This window comes from Tachypleus tridentatus, chromosome 13 (genome assembly GCF_004210375.1).
Source record: "Tachypleus tridentatus isolate NWPU-2018 chromosome 13, ASM421037v1, whole genome shotgun sequence".
Classification (NCBI taxonomy): Eukaryota; Metazoa; Arthropoda; class Merostomata; order Xiphosura; family Limulidae; genus Tachypleus; species Tachypleus tridentatus.
Genome location: NC_134837.1, coordinates 138,482,775 through 138,502,933, shown reverse-complemented (window position 1 = coordinate 138,502,933; position 20,159 = coordinate 138,482,775). Strand labels below are relative to the sequence as shown.

Below are 20,159 nucleotides of genomic sequence, written 5' to 3'. Positions count from 1 at the left end.
TGCAGTGTCCTTGTTTAGCATTGCCAGGATTTCGTGAGCACTATACCCAAACACCAACATCAAACACAATGTCCACTAACCTGCTGAAAATGTCCAACATTAGTATTTGGTCAATCCTAGCCCAAATGGGTCAGCTAATTGACCCTAGGGGAGCCACCACAAAGGTGCCCATCTACAGAAACTCAAGACCAAAGTGTGGTGTTAGAGTTGGACCCCTAAACCACCAGGATCCTCTTCTTCCCTTCATAGGTTGCCACACACGGCAAACATGTGGGTGGACGTTCAGATCCCAGAAGAGGTAAACTGAAAGTACAGAACTTTCTCTAAGATGTCCCTTCATCACATATAGAAATCCAATTTGAGGGGACTTGGTTATGTACAAACAAATCCATCACTTCAGGAGGAAATAAGAGAACTGAAAAAGCATTTCTAATCTTTCTGTAAGTTTGGCTAAATCCTCTTCTTTCTTCTGTACTCTGTTCCAGAACTTTTCTCTGGATATCCTCTTATAATGTATTGGATGAAGCAGCTACTTATGCTTTATATTTCTGCAGCTCTCAGATGTATGGTTATTTAACATTGTAAAAGCTGGTCCTTTTAAAAAGGCAGCAAGATAAGTGGCGGGTTTTTTCCCATTTCACACTTTCACTCTGGAAACAATTCTGAAATAGTACCTTTTCATTATAGTCAACTTAAGCAACATTGTTGAATATGATAGCTAAATTCTGGAACTGGATTTGGCAGTACAATAGTAGTTCAGTTCAGGAAGATCCTGCAATCGCCCAGTAGTATTGGTAACAGGTGCAGACGAAACATGTTCTTTTACTCCACATTTTGTAGTAGATGGTGTTTAAAGCTGGGATTCATGAGCTGGTGTAAAAAACATGTGGATAATTTAATCTTTGCATTTATCAATTTATTTTCCAGATATTTTAGTCTATCACCAATGTTCTACCTCACTAATCAATTTTTTGTATTTTTTTACTTTGTCATCAAAGCTTTTCTGTACCTTGCTGTTTTTATACACTTTTTCAACATTGTTGTTGTAATCCCTCTATACATCCCAAAAAACTTCGTGGATCTAAAATTCAAATTTTTACTTACTGAAAATTCTTCATAGTTCCTATCTCTTGATCTTACTTTAACTGTTTAGCTATCTCTATGACAATTTTTACTTTTTGTCCATATTATCTGAAAGAGTTGAAGTTCCAGTTTAGACGAAGTTCTGTTTTATTTTCACCAAACACACCCCACTTCTTATACAAGTTATTGTAATGTTTTCTATCACTGAGTGGGTTCTTTTCAATTATCAAGCTAAAATGATGTCAAGTGCAGTACACTTAACAACTTACTTCTTCAATGACATTTGCAACAATATTCACCTTGACATACATCATAGGTTCAAGATTACAAATATATTAGTCAACATAAACTTTAAATTATTATAGGCCTAATACACTAATAAAATTGAGCAGAAATTTACTAGATTAGCAAAAAACCTAACTAACGATTAACTTTACAGAATTAATATTTTCGTGATAATCCTGTCGCATATCAAAAACTTCATTTATTCTCTATCATTACTTTATAAATTCTTCACTTTTTTTCTCATTCTGATTAGACATCTATAAATAAATACTTATCTAACTGTCAGTCAAAGTTCTTTGATCTTAACGTCATGTACTCTTGTGCTAACATCTAAATTAACACACTGACAATACATATATGTGAAAATGGCTCGTTTGGGTTGAGAAAATTTTTTACGTAGAGGAGTGAACAACATTTCAACCTTCTCCAGTCATCGTCAGGTTAACAAAAAATTTTCTCAACCCAAACGAACTGTTTTCACATATATTTTTTCTACAAGTGGGTTTTCTCAACATCACTGACATTGACAATACAGCTTACGACAACACAATGTACCTTAATTCAAACCTTTGCTCTCAAATTTTGTAGGAACAGAACATCTTAAATCATTACTCACTCATTCAATGTGCCTCATGGTTAACAGTTCAAAAAGTAGTTTCCAAAATTCATAGGTATACATAAACATGACAAAAACTATTAATTTGAAAAACTTGTTTTCAATAATGCATGTTATTCTTAACAATACTAGATCATTCACTACAAGATTAAAGTTCGTGATCAAACATTTTATTAATAAATTGATCACTCTCAACCAATTTTTAATCATTAATGTTAGATCAAATGTTATTCTTAAGAACGTATATTCACACTGAATGACAGCAGCACTGATTAGTGTCTATCTGGATACACAAGACACGAAATGAAAACAAAAACATTATACACTGGAAATATTCTACTCAAATTTATTACTGAATTAACTTATTATAATTTCAACTGTGTTAAAAATGTTATTCTTCACAAATTCATTCTTTGATCCTTTTTGTTTCTTCGCTTTTAATTATATATTAAAAAATATATTATTATTGTTGTTGTTGTTTGCAGTAATCAAGCAACAATGTTCAATTCAGTGAAGTTATAATACTCAATTTACATAGTAATGTGTATCAATTTATGTGCAACTTTAAAACCCCATTCAAAAAGTATTTTAGTAAACATGGGACCACATGATCACACTTATTTATTAAGAAAAACCTCATATTCACCAAAGGCTCTAAGAGCACTGATGATAATCAGCCAGGCATTGCGCTTTTAGTAAATGTCTTCACATGTACTTAATTTTAAGTTGCACAATGCTTCATAACTCAATTTCTTCAGCATCCGTGCTTCGTGTGCTTCCATGTTTTGAGCCATGTCAAGGGTCTTAACCTTGCTTTTCATTGGTCAGTGTCATTCCAATTGTTAAGCAAAAAAATGAGAGAGAGAGATAAAATGCTGTTTCAGGATGAGTAAAGCAACATACTAAGAAATATTACCAAGAAATAAGATTCAATTCAAATAAAATAACATCAACTTCTATCAATAATAGGGAAGAAAAAGACATCAGTACACATATCTTCTATATAAGTATTATGCAATTCTGAAAAAAACACAATATGGGGTTAATATATTAAAACAAAGGTGTTTGTTCACTTACCACAAGTCAGTGTCCCTTTAAGAAATATTTCAGCCCCTAATTGTACCCCTGCTTCATTTACACACCAGCACTTTTCCACACCATCTTCTGAGGTGAAACATTGTTGGGGCAAGAACTGACCATTAAGATCACAATGAGGTATGTACAAGTTTGCTGGATAATCTAGTGCTAGGTGGTGCTCTCTCACCACTTCACACTTCGTTGAAACAGTTATTGGAGGTGTAACCATTCGAAAAGATTCTGTAAAAATCCAAAGGAGAAATAAGTATTCTATGTCATTGAAAAACAATATTTAATATCAATCATTTAGAAGAAGTGTTCAGAGGGTTGCAATTAAGATTTGGCACCTGTCCTGTGAAAGTAGGCATTCTTGAGGATCTTCCACTTCCCTCTCAAATTCCCCAGCATTTTTGGATTTTCTGATCACAACCACTACGTGACCCTGTTATAGGACACTTATTGAGATACACTTTTTCAAGGGTTGTCACTTGTTTCTTCTCATAAACGTCATCATCAGCTTTGGTCTCCTCTCTGCCTCCCAAACATCTGCCAAAACTCCATACCAGCCAACTAGCAAATACAAATTAACTCTTAAACTACTTTTAACTCCACAATCTTAGTAAAATTTTCTTTTTTTCAAGTAGGACGAAGGCAAATATTAATATTTCTGAACACCCCAGTTTATCTTTCCTTTAAAAACTTAATAACTGCCACTGTTATTATTAAGCTCAGAAATCACCTGAAGTTTGTTTGTAGATGACATTTCAACTTCCAAGTCAAGAAAATTGAAATGTCACCTTACTCAAGTCTCAAAAGTTGAGTTACGTTTTAAGACTATTCACATTTTGTAAATCCTTATTAGAAACGTTATCAAAAAGTTTCTCTCTACAATAAGTTAGTACAGAAGTTACTTAAAAAGTACATATACTTTCAAATACATACATACAAGTACAGTTCTCACCTTCACAATTTACTTCTTTGTTATCAAAGTTAACAAAACTAATGGAACAGTTATTGCATGGATCAGCAACACAAACAGAGTTAGGATGTAGTGGACAATGGCGTGAGAGACATTCGTCAGTACAAACTTTTGGTGAATGGTTGGAACCTGGACAGACTGGACATATAAAAATATAATTAAATCTATTTCAGTTATTAGTTGATTCTCATTCCCATAAATCTTTTAAAATGGTATTATATGAGAACCTGCTTAATCATTAAGTTTTTCAAACATCTTATGAACTATCTTTACTATTTTATAATAGATGTTTCTTCAAAATCTTGTGCTCTCTCTTCCTGATACAGGAAATTCCTAGGAGACAAGACAATGCCACAACTTAAAATGTACAACTGTTTCAAATAACTTGTAGTTTTCTAATGCATATGTAAATATTTTGCACATGGATGCTGGTGAATGATACAAGTTTCTTGTGATCCAATTAGTAGTTTTTATAGCATCATCATACAAGTCTTTTCCAGGAACTAATAATTATCATAACCAGGGCTGGATTAAGGATCTATGAGGCCTGGATCTGAAGATTTCCATTGGGAATAATCACACTAATTCATAATACAAACAATATAGCCATACAAGCTTTAGATCTACCATGCTATCATCAGATTAATATTAATGCAGGAAATGGCAATAGCTACTAACGACAACTAATGTAGTAAGTTTTTACATAAAACAAATTTGAAATAAATTTCAATTTTTAACACAGTCACACACAGATATAGAATATTTTGAAAGAGGTGGTTCAACCTGTATAAAAAATGAACACATATAAGAACAAAAAGATATTTGTGATTTTAAAACTTATATTTGTATTTAACAATATGAAACTGGTGCAGAAGTGTTTCAGAGGAAATTCCTGATTCAATCAGTAGTTCACGTTGAAAATTTAGATTTTCATACATATTTATTTTAAATTTCTGCTTATTATCACACTAAATGCTTTAATTTTTAGGGTTGTGCTTCGTGATTTTTAGGAATAAGATGCTGATAAATCTTTGAAGTAACATATCTTATGTATTGATGTGTATATAAGGACGATTTAGAAACAATACTCAATCCTCTTAAAACTAAACGATATATTAAATCTTCAATTTTGATCAAAATCCTCTTTTTTCTTTGCACCAAAAATATTATTTGATAGGAAGACATATTTAACTTTAAGGGATTTTTTTTAATTTAGTACACTCATAGATCTTTATAACTTATAATTAGGTATCAGATTTGGTCTGATTTGGTCTATAATTTTTACTAAAGCTTCACCTACAAGTAAAAGTGGACAGTTTTTTTGGTTTTTTTGGCATTAAGATCAAAGACAGCAAATTTAGAGTATCAAAACTATAAGGTGAAAGAACGTGCAGATACACAAGTGTTAGTTAAGCCAAACAAACTAGATTAACAGATTCTAGCTCAAGTTTTCAAAATAATAATAAGGGTAGATGGTTATTATTCATTGCCAATTTTCAGGCAAACTCTTGATAAATTCTATGAAATTCTCCTAATTAAAGAGTGTTTAGCATCACATGATATTAGTTCAAGGTTAAGCAATTAATGTAAATAATCATTCTTGGAAAGGCTATCAAGTGTTTAGAGATGATAACAAAAAACTATTAATATAGATTCCTAAAGGAAAGTATTAACACTATTTTAGAAACGAAAAACTACCATCACATATTTTAAAGAATCTGGTTGGGTCTGTAAAGTATACATCTTATCTGAACAACATGGTTACAATCCTAAAGTTAATGTTAGTTACTTTAGTGTGTCACTTTCTTATTTGCTATGGTTTGTTGGTGAGTTGACAAAAAAAAGCATGATATCTAACCAAAAACACCTTAGGTGTAAAAAAAAGTGCGAATAAAAAGGCACTGAGCATGAGACTTAAAGAAATGAAATCAAAATTGGCAGCCAAAATGATAGGTACAATTATAGCATTTATAAGAATTTTACAGCCAATATTCAGTCATTAGTTAGCAACCATATTTTGTTTTAACCATCATCATGCTCCAAGTTGAATTTTCTTTTGAAAAGTTGAACACCTTTTCTTTCAAGTGCAAGGTGTTCTTTTTAATTAGATTTACCATATACAAGTTACACATAAAAACAAGTTTAGGAAATACTTATTTTTTGAACTAAAATAGTTTCAATACTTTTGGAAAAATTATTTTAAAGACAAACTATTTTATGCATGTTTTATTAACTCTATGTAAACAAATTCAGTTATTTTTACTGATATTGTAACCACCATAAAAAAAATTAAATTACCCTTTTTTCTTTCTAGGATGGCTGCAGATTAAAACAGAAAATTACAATCACTTATAATAATGTGATGCCAGAATTTTTCTATTCAATTTAGAATGCAAAATATTTCAACAGACACAAAACAGAACACCCTAAAACTTACATAGTTTACCAAGCTTTCTAATTTATATACACCCCCTTTCCTCAATGGCTTGTCTGTACAACCATACACCAGGTTTCAATACCCATGATGGGCAGAATACAGATAACCCATTGTTTATTGTTTAGCTTTGTGCTTAACTACAAAGGAGCAAAATAAATGATAAAAAATGGCTTAAAGTTATTCTTATACCTGATCAAGCAGAGCCTCAATAACGAGATTGAAGGAAATGGTGCACTGATGTCCATATTATTATTCCACTGTCACAGACCCTATAGTTATCAATTTAGTGAAATATCTGCCTTTTATTTGTTATGAATAAAAGAATAACAAATGTCAGAGATAATTTATTACACATTTTGAAAGTGAAATGCTCAGTGGAAGGCATAGCATTTGATCAGGTCTATATTGCTGATATATCCATAACGTAAAAGTTATATCAGTGGCAAATTCTGTCTAGAAATTGAGAGTTTAATTCGAGGATATATATAATGTAAGTGCAAAATTTCACAGATTACAATTTCTTAGAGAACAGAAAATGTTGAAATAAATAGTTTGGGCTAAAGTGTCATGCAATATAGAGTATGAAGTTTAACATATATATATTAAATACTAAATTGAATACCAAATATATATATATATATAAATTCAAACTTGTTATTAAAATTTCATCTATAAATTATGTTTAATATCAACTTTATCTATATACATTGATAATAAAATATTTAATTAAATTTTTACTCCAACTGTAAAAGGTTGTGATACACACTTTTACCTATTTGTAGTAAAAGGGTTAACTTTCTCAGTACAGATTCATTACTGGGAACTGGCTACGTGAACATTTTTCACTTATATATAGTTTTAGTACTATAACTTTTGGTGCACTGCATCTTCATAAAGTTTACAGACTTTTAATAAATGTATAAATCATTTGTGCACAAAAAATTCAAGTACAAAGTGATTTTTATGTTAAGATTAAAAATACTTTTCTTCATCTCAAAAAGCTCAAACATTCTTTGCATAATCTCTAAAAACTAAAAACATTTCAAACTTTTTTCAGTGAAATTTCATGTTATCTCTATCCTAACTCTATAGATTGGTCAAATTAATCAACCCAGTAATCACCAGATTAAAAAAGAAAGAAGATCAAAATAAATCTAAAATAGTTTCAAATTGTAACATGAAACTAGTTTGTTTATCCTTTCATCTAAAATTTGTCTATTCTGAAAGTGCTTGTCCATTAACCTAATATTAATCTTTTTCACTCTTTGTCCATTGTTAATTTTATAATCTAGTTTGAATTCTTTATTAGTATTTAGGTCTATTCTTGCATGTACTAGGAACAATTAGGTACATTTAGGACTACCTCCTCCTTCCTTTATGGCTGTTAATACTGTAGAATGTAAAATGACAAATTTACCTACTAAGAGTAAATGACTTGTTCTTATAATAGTAGTAACCAAATGAAAAAAAATCATGGACTGGCATTATTCAAAACAAACAGTTTTGAGGATTCTGTCCATTCAAATGAATAGTGGACAACTCAAGTCTGTTCAAAAGTGCATTCAACATTGTAGCAGTTTCTGGTTTCCCATCAATTTAAAAATGTGATCATATGAAAAAAAGACTGCATAACAAACAGGAATGATTTTTTTTTACATCTTTGGGAAATGAGGATTACAGCTGTCAATACCACTACAGAGTCAATTTAAGTCTTTCAAGTGCAGGATTTCCTCATAAAATGAAAATGACGCAACGAAATTTGTATTCGTTGGTTGGTTGGTTGATTTAGTGTTTTATGGCACAAAGCAGCTAGGCTATCTGCGCCAAACATCTGGTAAAAATTTAAAAGTAAATTTAGTAAAATTCATAAAAGGAAATTAAGGTAAAACAAAACAAAGTTTAAAAAAAATAACAAAAGACACAGAAGTAGCATAAAACCAATGTTTACATTTAGTCTACAATGTTAAGAGAAAACCTAGAGTAATTCAAGTTATAAAGGACTTTCTGCAGCTTAACTGTAATTATCATAACTCACCAGGAAGACTAACAGGTAAGTACAAAAACCACCATCAGTCACTTGAAGTTGGCATTTCCAGTCCTGGTTCCAAATTATTTGACATAATGGCCATTTTCAAAAAGGAAAGTAATAAAAAGGTTTCAAAAGACATGTAGCAAAATTATAATAACTTGCCAGGATGACTAATCGGTAGTTCAAACAGCAGCATTAGTCACCTGAAGTTGGCCTTTCCAATCCTGGTTTCGAGTTATTTAATGTTATAGCCAGTTTCTAATTTCAAATCAAACTAGATGAGCTATGATTTTTAAAAGGGAGCCACATTAAAAAAGTTGTAATATAGAAATTTAAAAACTTAAATGGCATTAAAAACATGAATTGTCTTTAAAAAACTAAAAACATTACCAAGGTGGACAGTGTCAAATCACCAATAACACTAACGTTATGGACAAACCTTAGGACAGAACATGTTTAAAATGGTGCCGTCGTTGAGAGTTGTAACAACGACAAGAATGTGAAATGTGGTTTATTGTGATCTGAGTGTTACACAAACTACACAATGGTGCATCAGTTCCAGATAAAAGAAAATGATTAGTTGAAAAACTGTGACCAATGCGCAGTCTAGTTAGAACAACTCTGACTCGGGGATGTTCTCCAAATCCCTTTCAACAATAACTCATGATGAATTCAAAGTAACATAAGATGTAATCTCAATAGGTATATCCCCAACTGCCTTTAAATGCAAGAGGAGTTCACTGTGTTGAGATATGGATGTTTCCACCAATGTCACCAGATCGAAGCTTCTTTACTGACTCTGGAGAGCCAACAAGTCCCTCTAGTCCTTTCTGAATGAAAAAGGGAGACATTTGCCCTAAAGGTTTGTCTGAAAGTGAATGCAATATAAGAAAATGAAGTACAACAGGTGGTACAGATGGTGAAGATTGCTGCTCAGATGTGGTCGTTTACCTATAGATTGTTTTTTCACTATTTTATTATGATTTTTAATTGGAGTATCCATAATAAAGAAAGGGAAATTTCAGTGCCCACTGACCCCACCCAACACAAAGCCCTACGAGTGGACACACTACAATGTCACACAAAGACACTGCAGCAACGTCACTGTTTCATGAGCACTATACCCAAACACCAGAATCAGATACAATGTTCACACCACCTATTGAGAACATCCAACACTGGTACTTGGTTGATCCTAGCCAAAGTGGATCAGCCAACTGACCCAAGGTGGGCCCACCCTAAGGCCACCTGTCTACAGGAATTCAAGGCCAAAGTGGTGTGTTAGGGTTGGGCCCCTCAACCACCAGGATCCTCTTCTCCCCCTCACGGGTTGCCATGCATGGCAAAGACATGAGTGGATGTTTAGATCCCAAAGGAGGTAAACCAAAAGAACAGAACCTTCCCTGGGAGGTCCTCTCACCACATACAGGAATCCATACCAAAGGGATTTGTATTTGTTTTTCAATTTTAATAATCATTATTTCCTCAGATTGTAGAAAATGAAAAATAATAAAAAATATGTTGTATATAGAAAGTACTTTGTATCAAAAAAGGCAAGGTTCAAACCTACAGAATCCTACTCTTGTATCTTTCTACTGACAGGCACGTACTCAAAGTTACAATATGGCTTTCCCATACAAGACAGATTTCGTCATTTTTGTTTCACACGCAGTACTAGTTGCTCAATAACATTTTAGTTAAAGGATCATCTGAAATGGTGTACATGTCTCAGTAACTTGTTTTACTGTAATGAATCTAGGCCAATCACAGATGACTAAGGTCATTTTCAGAAATGCATACATTTTCTAATGCACGTCATTTTTTGCTTATTTGTTTGAGCATAGAAAGCCAATTTCTTTTTCAGTGGGCCTAGACTTGCAGCTCCACCAGCCCACACATTAATCTGGCTCTTTCATAACAGTAGCAACAGTATACATCACTATCACTAGCCAGATTACATATATATACATTAAAACAGTCTATATCAATATCACTAGCCAGATTACATATATATACACTGAAACAGTATACATCACTATCACTAGCCAGATTACATATATATACATTAAAACAGTCTATATCAATATCACTAGCCAGATTACATATAGCAAGAGTTGACCTTTGTTATTACAGGGTTTGAAACTTATTACAGTGAAGATCCTACCAAATCACACAGAAATAGCTTTTCAAATCAAATTTGTTTTATTTAGCACTTAAACAGGCATTTTCTCTCAAGCATGCAATATCAAAAGTTTACACATACAATGCAAGTAAGTGAGAGTGAACATATTTGTTGATTTTCTTTCTATTTATAATGGATAGCAAAATTAAACATTTTCAAAAACTTTGTGCTATGAGTAAAATATTTTCTTTCAAAAGTTAATTATCTTTCATAATGGTAAATAGCATGGTTTGTAGAAACAATTTCAATAACTGTGTTAAGTACTCGCATTTCTTCTTTCTTTTTTTTCCAAATATTTTAGAATAATACAGTAGTACGTGTAACTACTCCAAAAATGGGTGCTGGGCAGTGTATTAATATGCTCCTATATGTATAGTTTATTACTCTTAGCCAATCAAACTGGCCCTACTGTACAATAGGAAAAACAAATCCAAATATTACTAGACTTACTGTTGCAAGGTCACATGTACAGCCAAATTTATTTTAAAAATTTCTAACCACCCTCAACAACACTTTGTATACTTTTAAATGTAGTAAACAGTATTAATGACACAAAACAAAATACGTTTGGAAAAACAAACAGACCTTACCTGGTTGTTTTTCTTCCTGTTTTAGTATATTACCTGAAAAAGATTTTAGTGAGTTATCAGAAACATAAGTAATGGGTTTCATACACAGTTAACCAATGTAGCACTAAGTAAATCCAGATTTTATAAAGAATACAAATTCTACAGAAATGTTTTATAACAAATCAAAATACAATTTCATAAAAACTTCAACTTTATATATTTGTGTGTGGTATGTATTAATATAAATAATTTGCCATAAAAATAACAAATTAACCACACATTTCTCAAGAAAAAAGAAAAATTTAAGGCTTAAATGGGACAGTTTCTTCTCTTCTCCCCCCTCCACCCAAAAATAAAAATATTGGTGTCACATGTTACTCTAAAGATAGGCTTTAGGAACGAGAATTTTCTACTTGTATCACAAAATGTATTAAAAGGTTCTTTCCTATAAACAATGTTTAAAATTCTTCAAAAGTTACTAAAATTTAAGTCTCTTTTTCCCTTAAAATTTCACTGAAGAAAACAATGTGGTTGTACTTACACAAACAGTGTACAAACTACTGTTTGTTCTTCAGGCATTAGAAGTAAAAATCACTCATTCTAAAAAAACATTCTTACCCCGTAGCTTAGAGTATTAAGATTGAATGACACAACCTACAATAATTAAACTTGGAATTAGAAAACAGTTTCCTCAAATGAAGTGCATATAATTTTGTATATATACACCTTGTACATAAATACTTAAGCAGGTTTGGCTTTGAGTCAAAGTTAAATTTGAGCTATAAGTAATATGCATCCAATATTTGTCTTCAACACTTTGACTCAATATTTATGAAATTTTACTTTTTGAGCACTGCAAAATAAGTTTGCAAAAAGCTAAATAGCAAAAGAATAACAAGAAATTCTTACCATCTCTATCACACAAGACAATACCAATAGTAAGTGTGTTATGTAGAGGTTTGCCCATTTTGTCCACGCACCAGGATAAAGTTCCTTAATGCTAAACCACAGCATAACCGCCTTCTGGTGAGCACTTTGGTAGCTTCAAAACCATTTTGGCATGGTTTGATGATGTAGCTATGGACAATGAGAATGAAAGACTTAGAACAAAAAAGGAAAGATTTAAGTTCTTTAAAAAACATTAAATACACCAATAAAACTACTTTTAAAATAAAATATTATCACTGCACAGATTGATGTCCACTTTTCAAAATTGTTTGTTAAGAGTTATACAGTGAAAACTACAAATATTATACAATATGTAAAATAATAGAAGAATTAACTATTCAATTTGTTTCTCGGTTACAGTAACCTTGATAGGTCAAGTAGTTTTTCATCCTTTTATTACACTGTATTAATTTGTGTGTATTTGTGGAAGATGCTAGTATTGACCAAAAATTAAAACAAATCCATAAATACAAGAAACAATAAAAATTTCCAGTTAATATGTTACTGTCCTCATTATAGCAATGTTTAAAATAATGATGAAACTTTAACAGATTTACCTGAAGGTATCGTTGATTTTGGAGAATCAACACATGAGGATCTGCAAGCTGAAAAGCAACATTTTGATGCTCCTGGACATTCTTTGTCAGTGTAACACTGATAACGAGGAACTAAGCAAGGCCAAATATTTTCATCATCTTGGGGCCGAGTGGAATCTGGACAGGTTCCAGGTTTAGTAACAAAGCTATCAAGTACAGAGATTGGACGCACACATTTGAAGCTACAGTCACTAATACAGCACTTTTGTTTACCAGGGCAATCTGCATCCAAAAAACATTGGTTTTTGCAGTCCTGAAGAATGCTCAGAAAAATGGTTGAAACTGAAGGCATTGGACAAATGCCTGATTTCATTACTGGATTATTCATCATATCAAAAGAGTAAAAGTTCTTTAGAATATCAAAAAATTTATATACTCTAAGTCTTTGACAACATCATTCCCAGGTAGACCAGTAACAAGGGTAGAGTGTGATGGCACTGTTGAAACAATTTTGAAAAGTTTGATTAACAATAATACTGAAATATACATAGTTTATAACAAAAATTATGGTGTTCTTAACGTTTTTCACTATTCCAGAATTACATACATCGAGACAAAACTGACTATTCTGAATACAATTAAAATAAAAACATATTACTATAATAAATGTTGTGGTTAAGTATTATGATTTTCTAGAACAAAATAAACTCAGTTTATGTTTACTACACTTAAATTAGCTTCAAGAGGAAGAAACTTTTGTGCTGTATATTTCAAAAAAAAATCATATTTTTTTCATAATTAGCTTCAAAGTTGAAAACACAACTATTACAATATGTATTTTAAATACCATCCTCCAAGCCGTCATTGAAGGTACTTGGCCTAACTTGGTTTATGCTGTCAGACCCTTTATCAGTTGAGTCTGGAAGAAACAACCTCTTTTTCAACAAAATATTCTGATAGATCCCAGGGTAGTTGTTAAGTATTCTTTGCACTTCTTGAAAGCAGACTGTTTTAGCTGTGAAAGAGAAGACTGTTATAAAAATAAAGATTAGAGTATTACAACAAATTTATGAACTTAAAAAAGGCTAACAGACAATAATAATACTACCTTCAACTGAGCAAAAAATAAAAATCATGCTTTCAACAGTTTTGGAAAAAGTAATAAAAAAGCATCATCCAGCTAACACTCATGATGTTTAATTATTATTGTATAATGCTTAGCCACATATAGCATTATTAGACAAACCCAAAATCAAACAGCAAGGTAGTAAATCTGACAAAATTATTCCTGCAAATCTGATTCAAGCCTATCTGCTCTTGTGAAATTCCAAATAACTAGGGTTAAGTTACATTTGTAGTTCATCTTTAAAATTTAAGTAGATCAACAGTCTTTACTAAGAACTAGTCAAATTCCATGAGCTATAACATAAAAATCCTAAGTCAAGACAGATCAAGATAGCTTATTAGTAAAAAGTTCTCAAGCTCAAGAACTTTTCCATGGAAGCACCACTGGCAGGACAGGAACTCCAGAACTTCTCATGAAAACAATACTGTACATAAACGCAACAATTTTACATTATTTAACATAATCAACGTTTGAAAATGATGGAACATTTTGCAACATGCAGTCTTTCATATTATTGCTTCCATATTCATTCAGTTATGAGATTTTCTTCAAAAGTTCTTGGTGTAATTCTGTATGCAATTACATTTTCAGTTAAAACTGTTTTTGTGTCATGCAGATTCTAAGTTGGTCCACCTTCAGAATAAAACTTAAGAGTAACTTTTACAAAGCTGTAGAACTACAGACTCTGTTTCATACAAACACCTTAAAAAGTATATGGTGAATATATATATATAGAAATTGAAATATAAACATGTGTACTATAATAGATGTTGTGGTTAAGTATTATAATTTTCTAGACAATATAATAAGAACCAATTAACTAGAATTAAAAATAATTTCAAGTAACAAGAAATATGTCCTGCTTTCCTATTGCAACTTTTTTGACAACATTAATATTTTTCTTAGTTTAACCCAAAAATGTTTAAACAAACTTCTAATTTTATACCTGCTTATTAAACACCTATATTTCTGCTTTTATGTTCACATTTTGGTTAGAGAGATATTTTGATATCCAGCTCCATCTAGAGCAGAAAATCATGATGTTCATTCTTTATCTATTATTATGTTTACTTGTATATTATTATTTTTTTTAGTTCAGCTCTTGGTTTTCTTTATAAAATACAAGCTGAGGCACCCATCCTTTGTCAGGGTTATGAACTTTAAAAAAATGAGGACCTCTAATAAAACAAATATCATAAGTTTCACACAATTTATTTATAAGATTATTGCAGTATCTATTATTATCCCATTTAAAGTTTTGTACAAACTTTAATAACTCAATATTTATATACTCAAAACATGGTATACACTGTACCAGGATCAAAGCAACTTTGTACAAAGTGGTAGTAGCTAAACTAGTGGCAGTAGATGTGCTTTTAATTCATGCGTCACACCAGACCTGACTACCAAACAGAAGAACTAAATACTACTATGGTTTTAGATTAGCCTTATGCCTGTATTATATAAAAAAAAAAAAAAAGTGATGGACTTTTGAAATTCACAGCTAAAAGATTTTTTGGGCAGCCATATGCAAATATGGTCACCTATTCATTATTAGTCAACACAAATACATGTTGGTTTTGATGTGGGCATTTAAATAAAAAGTAGCCTTGACAAAATATATTTCAAATTAGTTGCAGCCTGCAGCTACATTTACTTTGTGGATATTGTGCCATTATTTGCAACTATATTTTATGAATTAGCTTTTAAATCCTGTACAATTTTCAACATAAACTGCTGTATTATGAATGGGATGTTTAATGTTCTTTCTGAATGCTACGTTATGTTTACCTAAATATAGGTGCAAACATAAAATAAACAGCTGTATTATGAATGGGATGTTTGATGTTCTTTCTGAACTCTACATTACGTTTACCTGGATATAGGTACAAATATTAAACCAATAAATATGATAAATGCTACACTGTGTGATTCTAAGGATCTTTTCATTTTGCAGTAAACCTAATGTGCTTTGCTGCTGATCTGTGTATGTATGTATATATATATATTACCATGTTCCCAGTCTTGTCCTTCCAGTCACTTTACATATGTATTCAAATCATTCTCCATATTGCCAATTTTCACTTGAAGTACATATATCGTATATATGTTTTTAAATCAGGCAACATAATTCACAAACACTGACACCTACCAAAGCAAATCATACTGACTCACGTAGAATATCAACTAATATGCAAGTCCATTCATAATATGCACAAGTAGGTTCCATGAATTATCCTGAAATTTTGAGGAGGATGCTAAGAAAAATACCCCAATAACAAAAATGCACAACTGTTACATTCGTTTCTAGAACATCATTGCCCATGGCTTTTGCTGTATTCAGAGTAATACTTCTGCAACATAACACATCATTAAATGTTGCACAAGTTCAGTCTCATTTTTCATTTTGCATGAGACTTTAAATAAGTGGTATGCTTCTTTTACAAAGATTCAATGGAAAGGAATTGAAGTACTGATATATAGACCTAAAATAGTGAACATGTGTCTTCTGTTGTATGCAGACATGCTGAAGAGAACATAAAATCTAATTACTGTGGCAGATGACAATGATGTCTCCATTTATTGTCTAAGGAAGAGCCAGAGTATCAACAGCAGGATCTTCTTCAGAAGAGTTTAAAATCACCTCTGGGGTTTATGGACATGAAAAAACTAACACATTGGGAAACAACGCTTACTAAGCAATGATAGCTCTTCATTCATGCACTGGGTGTGACACAGTCAGCTTATTCACCAGAAAAGGACAACTGAAAGCACTGAAACTAATGATATGGGATCCAAAGTTCTTGGAAGCATTTGCAGCACTCAGCAAAATTTGAACCCTTCTCGATGAAATATTCAGTGTTGTTCTTGTTCAAGAGTTTACTTGTGAACTATACGTCATAACAGCAAAGTACTTGAAGTCAATTAGTTGCAATAACAAATGTTCTATAGCAAAAGGAGTGAAAGAGAATCTGAACAACTCTCACCACATAAATACTGTTTGATGTAGTACCAATGACAAAGTATAACAAATTCCCCATAAATTCCTATTCTTACTGTAGGAAATGTTTGGTAACCAATCTCAGTAAAAATACAGTTGTGTAGAAAATGAAAGGTTCCCCAGCTCCAGATATCCAATATTGTGCAAGTGTGTTTAATCTTGTCACAAACTACTAACCTATACCAACATGGTCCACAATCTACAAAAAATGTAAGGTGGCCATCCTGGATTTTCTTGTCACCATACAACATCCAGCATGCCTCAATCAATCATCAAACATTTAGTATAGACAATGAATTTGTCTGTGGAAAGGTGTTTATTTGTCTTCAGACCAGTCAATATAGGCTATGTAGATATCTCAGAAAAACTGGATGCCCCATTGACAGGAATACTGGACATCTAATTCTGGCCTTTTGTTAATCAATTATCACAATGGAACTTTTTTTTTTTAATACAATTTGTCAAAGTTACTTTGTTTCATATGGCCAGATGCAAAATAACTTGCATTTCTGGTGATTTTTAATAAGTTGATAGACACCTTGAAATATAGCTGTTAAAATTCACTTAGCTGTAGATATCAAATATGAATCTCTTATTTTCAGACACTTCAGACATATGATTAACTAAAAAACATAGTACCATTTATTCCCTTTATTTATGAGTCATCTTGCAATTTTGGTTTGTTTTTTTTCATGGACTATTTCTGTTATCCGCTTTCAACACCCAGCTCTTAACACCATACCACAACGTCCGACGTGATTAATTAACTGACGATCATTGACTGCAGAAGTGTCTTAGAGGTTGAAATTGAAAACTAATGTATCAAAGTAAGAAGTCAGTACAACTACAACTCATGAAACAGCTCTTCATATCACCCTTATTGTGTCTGTTGGAAAAAGACACTTTTATTGCATTTATGTATTACTGCAATAATGATGGCTAATTTTTATTGCATTCCTCCATGGAGAGTGCTAGCACACTGTACGAGGTATACGAGACGTTTGTGTGCCGATCGCACACATACATTATGTGTATGCTGTCACAGAAAACGTGTGTGTGTGCACAGACGTGGTACCTATGAATATAGTTAACATTAACTTGCATCAACACAATAGTGGATGTACAGAAGTTGTGAACCTCCATTAACATGTCCCTTGTCTCAAATTATCACCCCCCAAAGTTTGGTTGAGATTGGTCTAATGACCTACTATTAGTTAAACAACAGGCAGACAGAAAAATTTTGTACTTTATATACAAGTATACACTAGTTTGTCTATATTACACTGGTCAGCTGTGGATCTGAGGTTCCATACTGTGTGTTTCTTTACTGTAGAGAAAAGCTATCAGCTCTTTGGAGATATTACTGATGTATTTTACAAGAGTGAAGACCAAATCCCACTTTTCCAAAATACGTATATTAGTCCAAGAGTTCACAGTGAGTTAGGTCGAGTAGCTGTCTTTGCCCATCACTTCAATTCAAAATCAGTAAATTAGGATTAGCTAGCTCATGTACTCCTTGGGTACCTTTAGAAGAAAGTCAACATATAATCCATTAGTTAGCAGTCAACTTTAGCAATATATTTTGCAGTAACACAAAATGACTGGCACTGGGTGACCTCAAGACTTTTTAGTAAGTCTGTTTGTCACAATACATAACAAACACATTGATCAAATATTCTGCTAGAAAATAACAGGGGAGTCAATAAAGCTTAAGAGAATTAATACCAAACTTTCAAACAATATTTCTGCTAAAGGTTCGATTGTTCAGTACAGTTTTGGTTAATGAATACAAAATTAAGCTTCACTGACTTAGTAAAAAAAAATTAACACATAAAATTCGAAACACTTAACAGAATCCAAAGCTGTATTGTTTATTATTATTGTTGTTGTTATGTGTTCATTGTATTTTGTAATTCTATTAGTTAGGCTTTTGAAAATAATTTCTCTACTCTGAATTATTTATGCTTTGAGAAATCTGGTTTTTGTGGCACTTCTTGTTTAGAGAAGAAACATGTTTAGTCAAGTTTATAAAATGTTTCTCATTCATGCCTACTTAACTTTAAAACAAATATTTTTTTCTTCTTTTCAATTCTGTGCTTCATTGACTGGGTTTTGCAATTCTTTTTACAGTTTGGATGCTGTTAATGTTACGGTGCTGCTTAACCGTAACCAGAAGTGGAAATAATTTTGGTAGTAAACAACACATTCAGAACAAATGTTTGCAAAATTTTCACTAAGACTTTAACCCTTCGGTGCGGTTGGCGACCGCAGTCGACTTGAAGGCTCAGCGCGGCAGGCAAACTTCCTTTATTCCTGTTATTCTCATGTATCGAATTTAACATATATAGTATTGAGTACAATCACTCAATATTTCAGGGCCTTTTGTTGAGTTATTGCCGAGATATCATGCTTTTAGTACTGATACCGTTATTAGTTGAAGTATCAGACATATATATTCAGCGCCATGCCAAACATTAAAAGTTGTTATTAAGCACCGAAAGGGTTAAATTATTACTGACAACTGGTTTTGAACATTCTAGAAATTAAGAAACTAAATATGTGAATTACTTTCTGCAGCTGTTGTGAATAATAAGAAATGTAATTATTGTTAAGAATACTTTTCAAATTTTTCGAATGACAAGTTACTTTTTTCTAGTTCTTTTTTCCTAGCTTTACTAATGTCAGTTATTTTTTGTTTAAAATTCTTGAATTTGTAATAATTTCCTCCTCAAAAGCAAAGAAAACTCTGCTTAGCTTACCAGCGGAAATTCGCTGTTCTGCGTGGTGGTGTTTAAAATTGCTAACCAGACAGAGAAACAGCAAGACAACTTGTCGCTTCATCTCTGTTATATTAAATATTATTATTTCTATACTACAGAAACACAGGTATCAAGTTTCAAAATAATAATAAATCAAAGAAACATAGACATTCCTTTTCTAACTTTCTTATCCACGCACAAATAAACAATCGAATAACAACGCACAGAACTCTCAATAACTCCACTACATTAACCCCGCCTACTTGGTTACATGGTACAGGTACGTGTCGATTGTTTTGTTTGTTTGTTTGTTTTGGAATTTCGCACAAAGCTACTCGAGGGCTATCTGTGCTAGCCGTCCCTAATTTAGCAGTGTAAGACTAGAGGGAAGGCAGCTAGTCATCACCACCCACCGCCAACTCTTGGGCTACTCTTTTACCAACGAAAAGTGGGATTGACGGTCACATTATAACGCCCCCACGGCTGGGAGGGCGAGCATGTTTAGCGCGACTCGGGCGCGAACCCGCGACCC

At 32.2% G+C, this 20,159-nt stretch overlaps 1 protein-coding gene and 2 long non-coding RNA genes across 3 annotated transcripts in view; 1 reads left to right on the top strand and 2 right to left on the bottom strand.

The window, feature by feature from the left end:
* Window positions 1-6,979, top strand: part of LOC143238338 (uncharacterized) — a 30,893-nt gene extending 23,914 nt beyond the window's left edge. Inside the window, exon 3 of the long non-coding RNA XR_013020538.1 lies at window positions 6,355-6,979. This is a non-coding gene — a long non-coding RNA (uncharacterized LOC143238338). The remainder of the gene's footprint in view (window positions 1-6,354) is intronic.
* LOC143238336 (uncharacterized) overlaps window positions 1-12,894 on the bottom strand; it is a 38,239-nt gene extending 25,345 nt beyond the window's left edge. The window contains exons 1-5 of the mRNA XM_076478484.1: window positions 12,763-12,894; window positions 12,167-12,334; window positions 11,279-11,311; window positions 4,023-4,178; window positions 3,062-3,301 (exon numbers count right to left, since the gene is read on the bottom strand). Of these exons, the coding sequence (XP_076334599.1) occupies window positions 3,062-3,301; window positions 4,023-4,178; window positions 11,279-11,311; window positions 12,167-12,224 (487 nt within the window). The 5' untranslated portion in view covers window positions 12,225-12,334; window positions 12,763-12,894. The remainder of the gene's footprint in view (window positions 1-3,061; window positions 3,302-4,022; window positions 4,179-11,278; window positions 11,312-12,166; window positions 12,335-12,762) is intronic.
* A 352-nt stretch (window positions 12,895-13,246) lies between these two features.
* LOC143238337 (uncharacterized) lies at window positions 13,247-19,866 on the bottom strand. Its single transcript, XR_013020537.1, has 2 exons — window positions 19,628-19,866; window positions 13,247-13,756 (listed from the first exon to the last, which is right to left on the bottom strand). It is a non-coding gene; the product is annotated as an uncharacterized LOC143238337 (long non-coding RNA).
* Between the last annotated feature and the right edge of the window lie 293 nt (window positions 19,867-20,159).